General features: G+C 47.3%; 6 protein-coding genes across 6 annotated transcripts; 1 reads left to right on the top strand and 5 right to left on the bottom strand.

Moving 5' to 3' along the window:
- Nucleotides 1-8: 8 nt before the first annotated feature.
- Nucleotides 9-1,932, bottom strand: BT62DRAFT_975732 (thioredoxin reductase). The gene is made up of 8 exons (XM_043189200.1): nucleotides 1,724-1,932; nucleotides 1,538-1,673; nucleotides 1,176-1,479; nucleotides 1,061-1,116; nucleotides 913-1,013; nucleotides 729-858; nucleotides 207-674; nucleotides 9-160 (listed from the first exon to the last, which is right to left on the bottom strand). The coding sequence occupies exons 1-7, from the start codon at nucleotides 1,778-1,780 to the stop codon at nucleotides 448-450; spliced, it is 1,011 nt and encodes a 336-aa protein (XP_043034028.1). The 5' UTR covers nucleotides 1,781-1,932; the 3' UTR covers nucleotides 9-160; nucleotides 207-447.
- Nucleotides 1,933-2,656: 724 nt separating this feature from the next.
- Nucleotides 2,657-5,131, bottom strand: BT62DRAFT_923955 (uncharacterized protein; the record flags this gene model as incomplete). Its single annotated transcript, XM_043184566.1, has 11 exons — nucleotides 2,657-3,040; nucleotides 3,133-3,188; nucleotides 3,239-3,314; nucleotides 3,370-3,591; nucleotides 3,658-3,902; nucleotides 3,955-4,107; nucleotides 4,157-4,275; nucleotides 4,402-4,490; nucleotides 4,539-4,615; nucleotides 4,659-5,019; nucleotides 5,072-5,131. 11 exons carry the CDS (start codon nucleotides 5,129-5,131, stop codon nucleotides 2,657-2,659), a joined length of 1,842 nt encoding a protein of 613 aa, XP_043034027.1.
- A 1,110-nt stretch (nucleotides 5,132-6,241) lies between these two features.
- BT62DRAFT_923954 (uncharacterized protein) lies at nucleotides 6,242-7,986 on the top strand (the record flags this gene model as incomplete). Its single annotated transcript, XM_043184565.1, has 8 exons — nucleotides 6,242-6,301; nucleotides 6,343-6,424; nucleotides 6,478-6,923; nucleotides 6,981-7,177; nucleotides 7,226-7,244; nucleotides 7,316-7,387; nucleotides 7,550-7,747; nucleotides 7,882-7,986. The coding sequence occupies 8 exons, from the start codon at nucleotides 6,242-6,244 to the stop codon at nucleotides 7,984-7,986; spliced, it is 1,179 nt and encodes a 392-aa protein (XP_043034026.1).
- Nucleotides 7,987-7,990: 4 nt separating this feature from the next.
- Nucleotides 7,991-10,281, bottom strand: BT62DRAFT_983082 (aryl-alcohol-oxidase from pleurotus Eryingii; the record flags this gene model as incomplete). The annotated part of the gene is made up of 11 exons (XM_043189744.1): nucleotides 7,991-8,074; nucleotides 8,129-8,478; nucleotides 8,525-8,597; nucleotides 8,645-9,057; nucleotides 9,109-9,291; nucleotides 9,344-9,548; nucleotides 9,597-9,627; nucleotides 9,678-9,753; nucleotides 9,814-9,974; nucleotides 10,026-10,107; nucleotides 10,164-10,281. The coding sequence occupies 11 exons, from the start codon at nucleotides 10,279-10,281 to the stop codon at nucleotides 7,991-7,993; spliced, it is 1,776 nt and encodes a 591-aa protein (XP_043034025.1).
- A 1,153-nt stretch (nucleotides 10,282-11,434) lies between these two features.
- On the bottom strand, nucleotides 11,435-12,259 carry BT62DRAFT_937923 (uncharacterized protein). Its single transcript, XM_043187429.1, has 2 exons — nucleotides 12,233-12,259; nucleotides 11,435-12,180 (listed from the first exon to the last, which is right to left on the bottom strand). The coding sequence occupies exon 2, from the start codon at nucleotides 11,864-11,866 to the stop codon at nucleotides 11,537-11,539; it is 330 nt and encodes a 109-aa protein (XP_043034024.1). The 5' UTR covers nucleotides 11,867-12,180; nucleotides 12,233-12,259; the 3' UTR covers nucleotides 11,435-11,536.
- Nucleotides 12,235-15,055, bottom strand: BT62DRAFT_956860 (aryl-alcohol-oxidase from pleurotus Eryingii). Its single transcript, XM_043188393.1, has 11 exons — nucleotides 14,684-15,055; nucleotides 14,550-14,631; nucleotides 14,333-14,493; nucleotides 14,210-14,285; nucleotides 14,127-14,157; nucleotides 13,873-14,080; nucleotides 13,642-13,824; nucleotides 13,169-13,584; nucleotides 13,046-13,118; nucleotides 12,645-12,994; nucleotides 12,235-12,592 (listed from the first exon to the last, which is right to left on the bottom strand). Exons 1-11 carry the CDS (start codon nucleotides 14,853-14,855, stop codon nucleotides 12,509-12,511), a joined length of 1,836 nt encoding a protein of 611 aa, XP_043034023.1. The 5' UTR covers nucleotides 14,856-15,055; the 3' UTR covers nucleotides 12,235-12,508.
- Between the last annotated feature and the right edge of the window lie 600 nt (nucleotides 15,056-15,655).

The raw sequence follows: 15,655 nt of genomic DNA, 5'->3' as shown, positions 1-15,655 counted from the left end.
CAGTGTTACGAGGCCTTATTATTGAGAATTCTATCAGTATGCTTGCATGATGTCGATGCTATGTCTGATCTCTGCGTCTCGCTACATCCCATTCTACCTTCAACTCAACCGCATGGGGATGGGACGAGCAGGACTGCTGTTTTGCTTTGATGGCAAATACCTAGAGAGAAATGAACTTGGAAACGGACAGCCTTGAATCTACTTACTCTTTCACTTTTACTGACCGCAACTCGCATGGCTGGATGTTCTTCCTCTGCTCAGATCTAAGGGCAATAAGTATCGAATATGGGGTACACGATTAGTGCGTGGTATGGCTTGCTCGAGGCGTAACCTGGGCAAGGAAGAAAATCATAGAGGGAGTTGAGTGCAGGAGCAGTAATAAAATTATAAGACCTTAAGACCTTGATAAAAATACAGATAATTGGTTTCTATGTGTATCGTCCTCGATCACTCTCCAAATTCCCCTTCTTCCGAGATTAATTTCTCCACTTCGAGAGCAGCCATACATCCGCTACCAGCGCTGGTGATGGCTTGTCTGTATCGTTTGTCTTGCACGTCACCGGCAGCAAAAACGCCCTTCACAGATGTTTGCGTAGTCCCCGGTACGGTGATGATGTAACCATCAGGGTCGGTCTGCAGCTGAGAGCGGACGATCGCTGTGGCCGGTTCGTGGCCTAGACAAGATGTTAGGTTACAACCTCTGGAAGTAGCAGGGCGTAAAGGCATACCGATGGCATAGAACAGGCCATTAACAGGCAGATCCTTCTCTTCATTCGTCAAGACGTTCTTGATTCGCAGGTTGGTCAACAGGTCTCCATCACCTTGGCACTCAACGGCAACAGTGTTCCAGAGAACGGTCTACAGGCGTTTGTGTTACAAGATAGAATTGTGCAGAGAGCTGGTGAAACAGACCACTTTGGGATTGTTCAAAAGCCGTTTTGCCATGATCTTGGATGCACGGAGCTCATCACGGCGGACAAGCACGTATACATGGGACCCATACTTAGTAAGGTCTGCACACTAATCAGTACATGGAAAGTAGACTGTTGTTGGGACATACAAGTTGCTTCTTCCGCTGCTGAATCACCGCCGCCAATGACAGCAAGAGGTTTGTTCCTAGATTCCAACCAAGGGTTAGCGATGTTCCTCAAGTCCGAAACGGTCAATAAACTGACCGGAATATAGGAACAGCTCCATCGCAAACAGCACAGGCACTGATACCGCTTTGCCAATATGTGGACTCGCCTTTAAGGCCGAGACGTTTCGCGCTAGCACCGGTAGCGATGATGACCGTGTCCGCCGTTTCAGGTTCCTCATCCTCTTGCATTTCCCTCCAATACTGGAACGGACGTGCAGACAAGTCGATCTTGGACACGGTCTCAGTGATAATATTGGTGCCAAATCTGACCGACTGCTCGCGGAATTTGTCCATGAGCTCAGGCCCTAATATGCCCGTCGGGAAGCCGGGAAAGTTCTCCACTGCAGCTGTCGTGTTAGCTGACGATACAGAGCGGCCAAAAAAATAGAACGTCGGTACCATCGGTCGTCGTGGTAAGCTGTCCTCCTGCAGCAAATCCGTTGGCCATGAAACCCTCGAATAACACTGGGCTCAGGTTGGCTCTCGCAAGGTAGATGGCGGCGGTGTGTCCGGCTGGACCAGAGCCGATAATTACCTTCATTGTCGTAAGCCAGTAGAGACCGAATTCCATATGGATCTACGCACAACTTTTGAATGCATTTTCGAGCTCCTCTCGACCTTTCCGTTGGTGACTGGAGCCATTGTAGTCGTCAAAGTCCGCTTTTCTTGTAGTGAAATGGGTATGGCTGCAACGCAGTAGCGCAAGTTGGGTATGAGTCGTGGGAACGTCGTTCTGATAAAATGCGATCGCTGGACACTTTTAAGTGAATTTGCCAGCGGGCTGAGCAATGAGTCACGCAGAGGGAGAAGGATCACGGGGATTATATTTTGTCAACCCTGGGTAAGCCGTCCGGCCCGATTCGGAGCTGCTGAGCCTTTTGGGTTTTAAATTTCACTGTTGATTGTTCATACTTTGATGAAGATATTCTGACGTTAAAGTTCCAGATGTTTCTGTTCTGTAGCATCTCAACAGCACTAGAGAAAGGAGGGAGGAGATACAGAGCAAGAGTCTGTCGGCATCTTCTTCGGCATTGCTGGCAAGGCCCTGCCGATGGGCGGAGATAGTCTTCCCCGATAGTGCCGCGGCCGATGCATTCATAATTTGGTCGTGTACACGCTAATCCGTCGACTGCACAAAGTTCAATAAGTAGCCAGCACCATCTTTCCAGACGCTCACTGCCTTTTGCCGCTTGAACCACCGGTCCCGGCATTGGTCATTCGTCCTCGCCACGTCCACCCAGCTCTGTCCGCCGATGCCAAATCTAGCCGTGCGTCCTCACGCCGTGCTCGAGGTGCAACCGGATGTACCGCGCTTCACATTATACTGCATTGAGCCTTCCCGGACAATCTGTATCAATTTGTACATATACGAGACTTGCAAATACCACCATCAAGTTCTCTGCAACAAGCCATCGTTGCTGTTCTGTTAATTTCCTATTCAGAAAAGCTGCACGCTGCAAGTCTACCAAAGTAACGCAGCGGTATCATTTCAATCTATCTCCTCATGCAATATTCAATCTACGTGACTTCATGGCTTTCATCTGAATCTAAACTTTCTATATCAAGAGGCGCCCTACGAGATGACCTCAAACTCGACCTTGCGCTCCTCACCACAGTGGCCCGATGGCTGGTCGTCCTCACACTAAATCGTGCGCTCATCATCACAGTTTCAGCTATCGGTCGTTTCTTCCGTGGAGTAAACGAGAATGCACGAGTGAACACTCGTATCGGATAAAGCAGTCTCGTCACAGCTGGTCGCACAGGTGGAACCACAGGACCCTCCCCTATTTCATTAATCTCTCTCTTCCGTTTTTCATTGAGGTAGAGAAGCATCATCACCCATATTGTAAGGGTAGTCAATGGGAGTGCGACCGCAAAGTATATGGGGATGCTGACATGCATCTGTTGGTCCCCAGTGATCTCATGTGTATTCATCCCGAATAATGCCTGCTTCATCGTCAGATTGGGTTGCGCATTGTAGATCAGTTGCTTACGGCACAGAATGATGCAGGAAGATAAAGCATGGTGATATACGCGATTTGTTTCATTGCTGCGAGATCATTTAATCGGACGTAGATTGAAAACGAAGAGCCTACTTACCAGCACTGTCACGCAGTGCCGCCTCGCTCAGCCGCTGCATACGTTTGCTGTCTTCGATTGTTACGCTACTAAACGCCTATATTCTTAAAGTAAGAAAAGGGGACCAAACCCAAATCAGAGTCAAAACTAACCAAACCCATAGCATTCCTTACACGTTCGTCCAGCATAGCCCTAGTACCCTCAAGCCGTTTGATATCCATAAGAAGAGTATTACACTCTTTCTTAACGACGATCTGGGAAGGCAAGTCTGCGGGAATGCCCGGATGGGGTGTGTCCACCAGAAACACTACCGTTTTCCTGAAATCTGCCAGCAGCTCCTCGTAGTGCAGCAAATGCGCCCGCAAGACGTGTAACTGGTGTATGTACGCATGTGTACGTTCATGGGCATCCATATTGAGCTTGGGCGGTGTGGGACGTACTTCATTAGGGTCGCGAGGGGCGGAGGTAGGATCCGTAGTAGTGGCAAGTTGAAGGGATGGGCTAGGCTTTGGTGCTTCGTATATATGAAGCGTCGAAAGCGTGTGAGCTTCGAGCCAGACGACTTCTGTTGTAAGGGCCTCTAGGGCTTCGTCCCATGCGTAAAGGGCATACCATAACTGTGCAAGGACGAGTAAGGTAGCATCTGCAGAGATACGATATAGTTTCGTCCAGTAAACGGAGCGACCTAACATCATAATTAGCGAGAGGTTCATCTGAGATCTATAAGAATTACATACCTGTTGCCATGATCCTTGCATGTAGACTGTCTGCTGTTGTAATACGGTGCTGAAGGGGAGGCGGCAGATACGTTATCACGGTGCTAGGACTTGGATGATCGACGGAGCGGCGAACAGCGTGTATACCAATTAAATCATGATCCAGGAGTATATCTGCATGTCATGAGCTGGTAAGATGAGGCGGGCAGCAAATGGCACGCACTAGAACTTTGTAGAAGCAAAGGCTCGTCGGTATCAATAACTGCCTCCTTGCTGAAAAAATCTGAAGGTATAGAAAAATCATAGGACGTGTCGGGTATCGTACTCGTACTAGCAGGATAGCTAGATGGCGCGGGTGTAGGTACGGATGTGTCGATGCGGTTTGGTCGGGTAAGGACAAACTTCAATGTCAGGGTTATATCTTCAAAATCACTTAGGCCTCAGAATCACTGGAAGAAGCGTACTCACGATCGCTCCGTCCTGGAACTAACTGTTCCTGATACCAGCAAGGTATTCATCCGAGAGAAGAGGAGAAGAAGAAGGGATCGATAGTGAACCTATAATCCTTTTTGAGTATGAATAATAAACAATGTAAAGGAACCCACCGTGTTCCGAGCATCTGTAACACTGGTCCGTTCAAGGTGTCGACGAAGAATGTTTGAGTCCGGGTGTCCAGAGGCGCCTGGCAGATATATTAGAATAGGAAGAAAATAGTATTGAAACACCTACAGGCTTCGTCAGCGCCTCCCAGAAACAGTTTATACTGTCCGTATCACCGCGAACAACCCACCCCGGTTCCCGGCTCGTCTTCGCATGGAACCTGCCTTCCTTCAGAATATTCAACCTGTATATTATGCAGGCAGACAACCCAAGCATGGGCCGCACATGTCTGCCTTGGTTCCCCCGCCGCGGATGTATGATATCGCGTATACCGCTCTTCTTCTGCTGACCCCTTGTCCAGTTCGGAAAGAGGCTCTGAGGGTACAACCGCCAGTTGTCGGCTTCATTATTGAAGGGATATTCAGTTTCAGACCCGTGAGTCTGTCGTCGTGGAGCGACTGCTGTAGAGAGCTGCTCTGGATCTATCTGTATATATTTTGTTAAGCCAGCATTACGTGACTGTTGGAAGTGTACTGACCGGATCGTTCAGGTCAATAAAAGGCCAAGGTCCACTAGGTGTTCCGTGTCTGTTGGGCATTGCGATATTCGACTGGAGGAGCTGTATTATGAGGGGACATCATGGGAGAGGACGTGAGTGATAATCATCATCTATTTGGAACAGGGCGCCTATCACGCGAGCGTTTGATTCTTCAAAAAAAGAAATTGGCCGTTTCATTTATGGTACACAAGGAATACATTTACCTATACCCCATTACAATTCTACAACGCTCGTCCGCATAACTGTATAGCCTACAATGCAGAATCTACGCTAGGGAACATACTATCTGATAATGATCTTGATAGCCACTTGTGCAACCAGGCACCCTACGGCCGCAGTATTAGGCAGGTCAGCTGTAGGAAATCGCATACTGCAAAGGACAAGTGTAAGCAGACGAGGCTACAGGGACCCAGACCTGGCTACAGATGTCGAAGTCGCTGCCTCTCCCGTCACGCTATCACTCAGTTTGGCGAGAATGACGTATAGCTTCAGATGCATGGTATTTCCCCATAGATCCTCCAAGAAAAAAGCTATTATCAGCACTGGTGGCACTGGGAAAGGCATCATCGAGAATGATAGAGGCCAGTAGTAGATTCTTCTTCAGGATCATGGCTGATGATGGCAAGACCAAAATTCGCGACTCTTCGAGCAGATTTTGACCAGAACATGCCTGTAACCAGAGCGGGGTGTCACACCGAGTCAGACTGCAGCAAGTCCTCAGCATACAGTGAACCGCGATCCTAAGTCTACTCATCTGGCGTTGTTACTGATATCCCAGACTTCGAGTACTCTGAGAGGCGCGCTCAACGAAAACCACATAAAGGAAAAAGAGGCGACGGTGAGGGAAGGAGATGGGATGGGAACCGACTACTCAAACAGTGCGGTTGCTCTGCCGGCGGCAACATAACCTCTTCGCGCCTACTCAACAGAAATACTTATTCCCCGAGTGCAATACAATAATAGGTATAACTTCCCACTACTATGCTATTTCGATAAAATCATCAGCTACCGTATTTAAATTGTATATTTGCTGAAGGGACGATTAATGGCTGCCAAGCAACAAGAATGAGATTTCCTCGCCGACTGCTACTCTTACATCGAAATTATCCATCCTGCTTTTATTTTAGCCAACGTATTCGGTATTCTAGTATGGCGGGTAGGTGTCCAAGTCTCGCCCCTTTCAATCTATTCGATAAAAGTAACATCTCAGTGAGTCCTGTTGTCTGAGCTATCACTATTCGCTAAAGTAGAGCATTCTTAAAGACAGTGGCAAGGAACTGGCACAAATAATGGTCGCACTCGTTTGGATGAAGCCGTCGTCAGTCAATTTAAGTTCGTGCAATGTGTTAGTTGCCATGCACAACTATCTCATACACTTCCATCAGTCTACATATTGCGAACTACCTTGATACCTTACGCTCTGCCAGAAGGTGTCGAAGAATTGGATGAAATGCACTGGGTGCGGTTTCCGCGTGCTACCAGCGGATGGTCGGGCCCTTTTTCAACCTATCGGCCAATCCACGACGCCAACCTGAACCCGGTTGAAGAAGGCGATCATCGTGTGCTGAACAGGCCCAGACTGAAGATGTTGGAAATGACGAATGCAGATCTCTTTTGCGAGGCAACAAACGATGAGCCTCTTGTTTTGGTTATAAATGAATTGCGGTCAACTCTAGTCAAGTCCCATCTTCAGCATTCACGGTTCACGTCAGGCTCAATCGCTTGCCCAGAACTAGATGTAGTAATGATCAGAGCGATCCTTGGAATATCGTCCTCTAGACCGACAGAGCGCCTCGAAGAACATATCAACGAGATACTCACCAATGTTAAGGTGAGAGCTGTTGCTTGATGCTTCAAGTCAATAATGGTCTACGCTAACTTCATACAGATTCCGCTTCAAACCACCAAGCTCATTTTTCCCGAGGAAATCGTGCTGTCCAGTGTATCTTGTGAAGATCAGATTCGAGAACAGCTATTCAAGTGCATCATCCCTTTGATAAATCACCTCTATGCAGCTGCAAGCTTTCCTTATCGACGGTTCTGCAACAATGACCCGGAGATGCAAGCTGCTTTAATGGATCTCAGGTAGGCATAATTACCAGTCACATCCTTATTGCTGACAATCTACTGTAGGGATTCAGATGGTCACCTTGTCCGCCCTTTATGGTCTAAAGTTGACTGTTTAATAGTCAAATTTGATCTCATTTCCCAAAAAATCGCCAGATCAAAATCGCAGCGTTCACCACACTCAAATTCCCTGGGGACCTGAATTTGGCTGGACATGCCGTTCATGTGGTATGGCCAAGAATGTTTTGCCCTTGAGCGGCGAATGTTTGCGGTGGCACATTCCATGACGTTGATGGGACAACTAACTCAGTCTTTGTCAAGATGACGCGTCTCACCAGGGATGAGGGAGGACTGACTCTAATGGCAGAGGCTATGGAACATGAATTACAGGTATACAAGGCATTACACCATATTCAAGGTTCTATTCCTCGGTTGTATGCCTGTGCCTATGTCTACAGCTGCTACAGTGGGAGATCGATACTTGCCTTGGTCTTAGAGACCGCGGACAAGAATAGTCTCACTTCCCTCGATATCTCGACATCGACAGATGACGAGAAAATTGCCATCAGTAATATCATGTATGCCTTTGTATGTTGTTTTCTTCTTCCCTTTGGTGCCAACAATTATAATCCAACGACGGATGGCTCCACAGTGATATCGTCTACTCAACTGACACTCATGGACGGAAGAACTTTCGTCTTCGTGACCTATCCTTAGCATAGCGATGGCACTGCGAGGATGATAAACGAAAAGATCACATTGAACTAGATAATATGTTGGATCTCTATGACGATGAAGATGACGAAGAAGATGACTGTGAGTTCTGAGTATTTACCATGCCGCTTTGATTAAATCAGCCGCTCTCTCAGCCACGATGTAAACCGCGAATTGTGTATTTGCTGACGGGACAAATGGCTACAGAGAAGTCAGGAGTCAGAAATCATAATCCTAAAAGAAAGAACGTCTCACCAAGATAGATCCATCGACAACGCGAAGTTTTCCGGTCCCTTTCACTCTCAAATCTGGATCAACAACTCCGTGCGTGGCTGCTTTTGGCGACATACTGGCCGTCGCAACGATATGGCCATCTGGAGCAGAGTTAGCATGGATGAAGGCTTCCAGCTCAGCGTCTGTGGAGCTCGTCGTGATGTTGTTCAGCGAGTCAAGAATGTATCCGTCCCACGCGCGTGTACCGAGAAAGCGCTGGGCGCTTCTGATACCTTCTTTGAGGGCGAATATGTCGAAATCAGTGCTGAGGGCCCCAAAATCGATCAGAGGCTGGTCAAATCCATCTGTGGTATTGAGCAGTATACTTCCCCCTGGGTGGAGTGAGCATGATTCAACTGCCAAATGGAACCGACTTACTCGAAGTGGGTGTGTTCAGAGTGACGCTCATGGACATAAAATGACCTTCCGGCGGAGGTGAAATGTTACCGTTCTTGTACAGGTTTAAATCACAAAGTTAAGAACAGAATCAATGCTCACCGATGTGCCAGATTGGATATGAGCCGTATTGGGCCCAGCGGCTGGATCTGGAGAGTTTTCGAATATTGTTGAATTGCTCAGAATCCTCGTGTAGATGTGATGGCTGCCAAAACCATTCCCTAACAGTCCAGCACCACCTGTCTCGGTCCACTGAAGGAGGAGCTCATCCCTTCTCGTCACGTTGCGAATGACATCGTCAAACGTGTCTGTCGAGTTCACAAAATATGCAAGATTGAGCATTATCATAACGGAAAGATTCTTCCCAACGTCTGGTAGATCAACCAGAGTCTCCAAACCCAAAGCCGCGAGGTCGCTTGCATTGCCAATACCGGAATTGAGCAATAGCTTTGGAGTTTCCAAAGAACCGGCAGAAACGATAACTTCTTTGGACGCTGTCACTTGCAGCCGCGGCGCTGGTAGAGGTGTTCACTAAAAGAACTCCAAGAAGTATGAATCATACTCACCATCCCGGCTTTCTGCAAATTCGACGGTGAGAAACTCTGGCGGATCGGAGGCGGTTTGTGATAACCGAGTTACCTGCGCGTTCAGCAGAACATGCAGGTTTGGACGTCCGATAAACTCTGGCCCTAAGTATGAGGTGTAAGAGCTGCTTCGTTTACCATGCTTTATGGTTGATTGCTCCCAGCCTATAATCAAATTACACATCCTGATTCACTGGAATGAGAGAATTCGACACACCGACACCGAGTTGATATCCGGAATTGGAGTCGAGGTTGAAAGGAAATTCTTCGGCCAGCTCCTGAGTCGTCAGTATGACCTGGTTCTGGATCGCAGAAGGGAAGCCTGCTAAGCTAACAGAATTTATACCATGAAAGCCATGAACGGCAGGGTTGAATTGGCCCGTTATATTGTGATGGTCAGTCGGCGGTGTCCAATGTTCATTCTAAGCAATTATCATTTTGCGATGAATAACTCTGAACCGTTTATTAACTTTACGAATATATGGCTGAATTCCGTTCCATCTACAGGACGATCAGCAAGCAGACATGGCAAGGATATGTGGCAAACGGACGACCAGCCCGGGTCTTGGGTCACATCTGCATATCGATCATAATCTTCAGATGAACCGCGAAGGTATTCCATTCCGTCTATAGGGCTATAAGTAAATGCTCCTAGTTTCCTTCCGCCAGAGACCAAAAGCTACTTACTCATAGAGGAGCAGCCACCTAGAATTCTTCCCCTAGGATAATGTAGTGCGCGCCCATTAAACCCCACCTGACTGACGGCCGTATAATTCCAGTCCCAAGGGTTTTCACTTCGGAGGAAGATATTGAAGAACGGCACTGTGTGATTAATCAAACCTTCGGGCCTGTCCGCCACGCCGTTAGGTAGTATCACTAGTTATATGAATACAACACACGACGGTCCAGCCTCCAAGACAAGAACAGAAAACGATGAGTTTTCTGTAAGTCGATTCGCGACAACGTTCCCTGCAGTCCCACCTAAGGGAAGCAAAAGTTACAACTTTACGCACAACAAAATGACCATGTGTACGTACCACCGACAATGACAAAGTCGAACGTTAAGTTCTGCGGTAGTTCTGCGAAGCTATTGTAGATGGCACACAGACTCGGTCTGATAAGATACAAAGCCAAAAGCGCTGCCAAAAATCGCATTGTGAAAAGTTTTCGAGGCAGGCAACCTTGGGGGAAATGATGATACGAATGCATAGACAGGAAATCCTTGTAAGTACGTTTTTAAAGCTTGTGACATGCCCTATGGGAAAGTTAGAAGCGGCGGATCTTGACCGAAGAAACTTGGTGCACCTGACAGGAAAATTCTCAAGTCAGTTCGTTAGAGAAGGCGCCGGAAATGTTGTCCGATATTAGTAGTAATAAGTCAGGACATCCCTTTGATTATAAATCGATACCGTTATTGATGTTTCGACGATATGCCTCTCGAGCCGGTCATAAGAGGAGGAGGGAAAGTAGTTTGGGATATAGTTATCGAAACATCGGATATACACCGATCAATGTGACATGATGAATGCTACAGGTGCTAATGAGCTAGAAACAATGCGATGGTACAAGAATGGATTGTATTGAAACAGGTAAGGCTCATCTGGAACGGAGGTTAGAACATGCATATGCCAGTGAGGTTCAGGAACAAGCCAGGTCACCGCTTCGAGTCAATGTCATGGGACCATCCAATACACCATTTCGTCGACCTTTCACCCAAGCGTAAGGTCAAGTTATAATGAAGCGTCACTTGTACATACCTGCACTTGATGGATGGTCGCCACCTGGGCTTAGAACTCGAAATTTTGCTGTCGGCGTAGTACGGTTAAAGTTAAACTTAAGGAAAGCAATCGGTCGGCTCTTGCCGTTCAAGTTCTTGAGCCTGCTTTGAGAAGCGTTCCTTAGTTCAATCCATGCACGGCCAACATGATCTATAACGGTGGATGTTGGTTACTTAGATTTTCAATATTAGCTTTAATTACTCGAGTCTGCATACTATACACTATACTTACATCATTAGCGGAAGAGGCTAACAGCTCTCCACCGTTATTCGGGGAGGCACCACTCGCTCTCAGGCCATGTGAGGAAGAAGAGATTTCGAGGTACAATTGTGTTGACAAACTATAATCAATCACGTCAATCCATACCATACGGGCTTAAAAGTACCGTGTATTAAAGGTTAGAGTCGCCCATCTATCGCATGGGGAAGAAATAGTTACACGGATTAGGTGTATAAAAAGATCTTCTAGATGAAAAGATGATGACGCAAACAACAGACATTTTTAAGTGATATACCGAGCTTGGTATCTTCGTGCACCTGAATCGCTGTTAAAATTAAATGTACGCCTTAGTTTCTGCAACGACTCGGAGATGACATTCAGTCCAAATCAACGGCAGCGTACACTCTTTCTTTCTATATTTCCTGCCGGGCAACGCAACAAAGAAGAACGATACAACCAGCCATTTGTTTGTTAATGTCTTTGAACTTTGCATCCCTTGGATCTTGAATTGCAATAAATACCATCAGAAGCTCTGCCGATGACTTCAATGCATGTTCCGAAATGTCGTGGCGTACGCAATGTGCCCAGATGCGAATTTCAGTGGAAGCAAAGCCACGCTGGTCGAGAATGGTGCTTCCGAAAGGAGATTTGGGTATTACGAAATGGGAGGCACAGAGGAAACCTGATAAGGCCTCTAGCACCCGTTGTCGGAAATCGAGGCCGTGGTTTGTGGTAGATTCCATTTCCGTGACTTGTACCATGAGCCATGAGGTCCATTGCCGTTGGCCAGTGGCTCATGACGGGGGTAGAAAGTTTCATGCTAGGATCTGTACGAGACAATTCCATTGCACATCGATGCACGTCGATGTAATGTACCATAGTGAGAGCGGTGGATGCGGGGGCTTCAAGAGAAATGCGTTGAAGATGACGGGGAACTTTGAGTATTCTAAAATTCTTGGATGCAGCAGATAACATCGAGGGACAAACGCGGGCATAGATACTTGCGAAAGCTATCAGGTTTCGAGATTTGATGAGCCTGAACTCGAAGACATTTTCCCTGCAAGCCATGATCAATCTTCGGCCTAGGGGAATTGAGGGATGTCACAAACAGGTCAAACTTAGTCCTTCACATTTGTTGTATACCCGCCAATTTTTTGCGCGAAGCCCAAAATTGGCGCCAGCGTCAAGATATCGTTATATCCGGAAAATCTTGTGCCAAACCAGTCTTACAGTGCCACAAGCAAACACTTGTTATTGCACAGGTACGAGACTAGGAAATGATTGACTCAATTATTTGGAGATGTGAGTCCCACTGACAAGAACTCAGTTCTGTGTTGTCTCCCGAAATTCTTGATCGTTCAATCGACATAAGGGCGGCGGGCCAACTACCACGCAGCTTTAATTAAATCCGCACCTCGCTCGCCAACCATATACACCGCAAACTGCGTATTGGCCGAGGGAACAAATGGCTGGAGTTTTCTCATCAGATTTCCCCATCACCGACTCCAAAGTATGTCTCACCAAAATAGACGCATCCACTACACGAAGCCTTGCGATCCCTTTCACCCTCAGATCAGGGTCTACAACTCCATGTTGAGCCCCCTTCGGTGACATACTGGCAGTGGACACAATGTGGCCATTCGGAGAAGTATTGGCCCGAATGAAGGCCTCCAGCTCAGCATCAGTCGAACTGGCGGTGATATTGCTGAGCGGGCCGAGTACGTATCCATCCCATGCGCGCGCGCCAACGAACCGCTGGGCGATCCCAATACCTTCCTTGAGAGCCAAAACGTCGAAATCAGTGGTAAGCAAGCCCAAGTCAATCAGAGGCTGATCAAAAGCGTCAGTTGTATTGAGTTGAATACTTCCTCCTGGATGTGTATGTTAGTTAGTCCAGCGCACGACATGTGCGAAATGCTTACTCGAGGTGGGTGTGTTGAGACTGAGGCTTATGGTCATGAAATGTCCTTCAGGGGGAGGAGAAATATCGCCGTTCTTTAATCGTTATGAGTTAATTGGTATACAGCGGTAGAGTCAGGACCTGCCTGGATACCAGATTGAATATGCGCCGTATTGGGCCCTGCCGCTGGGTCAGGATTTGTTTCTAAGGCGGTGGAGTTTTTCGAAAGACGCGTAAAGACTTGGTGAGTGCCATAGGGTCCGATTCCCAGAGGTCCATCGCCGTCTGTCTCGATCCATTGACGGATAAGCTCGCTTCTGAGAGTTAGATTGCGAATAATGTCATCGAAGGTATTCGTAGAGTTGACAAAATAAGAGAGGGTGAGCATAGGCTGATTAGAGAGATTCTTTCCGACATCAGGAATATTGATAAGGGTCTTAATGCCAAATCGCGAGAGCTGGTTTGGATCTCCGATGCCCGAATTCAACAGAAGCGTTGGTGTCCCGACAGAGCCAGTAGAAATGATGACTTCCTTGGTGGCTGTAACTCTTTGACGGGGGGCTGATATTACAATTTCGTCAGAAACGGTCACAAAATTACTCATTCGTAATAGCTTACCATCTTTGTTCTCAGCAAATTCAACTGTAAGAAATTCCGTAGGGTCGGAATTGGTTTGTAATAGTCTGGTAACTTGCGCGTTAAGCAGTATGTGCAAGTTCTGGCGTCCGACAAACTCTGGTCCCAGGTATGAAGTAAAAGAGCTGCTGCGTTTGCCGTGCTTGATGGTCGACTGTGCCCAACCTATGATCAGATCAGCGACGGACTAAATCTAACAAAAGTTTGACAAACCAACGCCAAGCTGGAATCCCGAATTATAATCCAGGTTGAAAGGGAACTCGTCTGAAAGCTCTTCGGTGACTTGAATCACGCGATCTTGGACAGTGGGCGAAGGAAAACCTGCCAGACTGACGGAATTTATCCCATGAAACCCGTGGACTGCTGGGTTAAACTGGCCAGATGTATTGTGATTGTCAGTGGGAGAAGTCCAACGTTCATTCTAAAACCATATCAGGGCAGCACTATAAAGCCTAGAAATGCGTTACTTTTCGGATATAGGGCTGGATTTCATTCCATCTAACGATCATTGCTTGAAAACATTGCGGCGTACGAAGAAAAATTGGCTTACGACCAGCCATTATCACCTGTGACATTCGCATATCGATCGTAGTCCTCCGACGATCCTCGTACATAGGCCAGGCGGTCTAAACAACATTGAGTTCACGCAGTTTTGAAACCAAGGATATCTTACTCATAGAGGAGCAGCCTCCCAGAATCCTTCCCCTTGGATATTGCAATGCGCTACCATCGAGACCAACTTGAGGTACAGTCGTATAATTCCAGTCCAAAGGGCTCTGTTCTCTAAGAAAAATGCTGAAAAATGGTACCGTGTGATTGAGCTGTCCCTCGGGTCTGCCGGAGCCGTTTATGAGCCAGTCGGGATACTTGTATAAATAGAAATAACGAACGAAGGACCAGCTTCCAACACAAGGACGGAGAAGGAGGGGTTTTCAGTGAGTCGATTAGCGACGACATTCCCAGCAGTTCCACCTAGACAAGGAAAGGGTCATGAGACTGCCTGGTGTGAATCAGGCATACGCACCACCTATTACTATAAAGTCAAAAGTCAAGTTTCGAGGCAGCTCGTCGACATTGTTGTAGATGTCAGCTAGGGCTGTCCCAGCCAACGACAAGAACACAAGAGACAGAAGAAGAAGCATATCTGAAATTTTGCATGCTTGAGTCTCTGAGAAGACGTTTTTATACCTCTGCATTCTTCATTCTGTGCAGAGCCTGTGACAGTTCCATGGGAGAAAGATTCTCTGAAGGTATTCCGACGGAACGTTAAAAATAGGGCGTCGAGTGCACGACCAAAAACAGAGTCTCCCAGTGGAAGAATAATGATCCAGATGAACTTTCTTTAGATTTATTTGACACGACCATCTGTGAAAGAAAAGTCCTTGGGGGCGAGAAGAAACTGGTGACTTGCCAGGGACGCGTCGAGTTTCCGTTATTTGGCAGTCACGGTACCACCACCGTTCACGTGTGCTGCGAACTTCGCGAGAAAATCAGTCCCGCCTTGTTCGTGAACTACCACGAAGGCCCAGAGCACCACCCTGCATGTAAGTTAGCGGTACGGTTCCGAGATTCCATGGATACGGATAGCATCTTGGACAGAATGATTGCCCGTGTTGCGCCGTGGAACCCGACGGGGTTCTCCCCTGTTCAAATATCTCAATATACTTCGTGTTTCATTGTCCCGGAAAAGATTGTTTGTTATCGGGCACTTCAATTCAAATCCGAGGTATTTACAGGTTGTACTTACCTAGTTGGATCTGGGCTCACCCCCCTGCAGGCAGCACTGCTCCCGTCATATCTTACATGAACATGAAACACTTATCAGACGTTAATTCATCCTCCTCAACTTGGGACGGTCGCAGAAAGCAAGCTAGACGGCTTTTCTAATGCTGATGTCCGGGGACGTCCTATTCTCCAAATTTCGTTTGACGTATAATCACGAGGTAAACAGACTTTCATAGAAGTGATGGCCCCAATTTTGACAAAGCAAGGTCTA

The sequence above is a fragment of the Guyanagaster necrorhizus genome (genome assembly GCF_019112545.1).
Source record: "Guyanagaster necrorhizus MCA 3950 unplaced genomic scaffold BT62scaffold_48, whole genome shotgun sequence".
In the NCBI taxonomy this organism is placed as follows: domain Eukaryota; kingdom Fungi; phylum Basidiomycota; class Agaricomycetes; order Agaricales; family Physalacriaceae; genus Guyanagaster; species Guyanagaster necrorhizus.
Note: the sequence above shows the minus strand (reverse complement) of the source record. Positions and strands in the feature narration are given on the sequence as shown.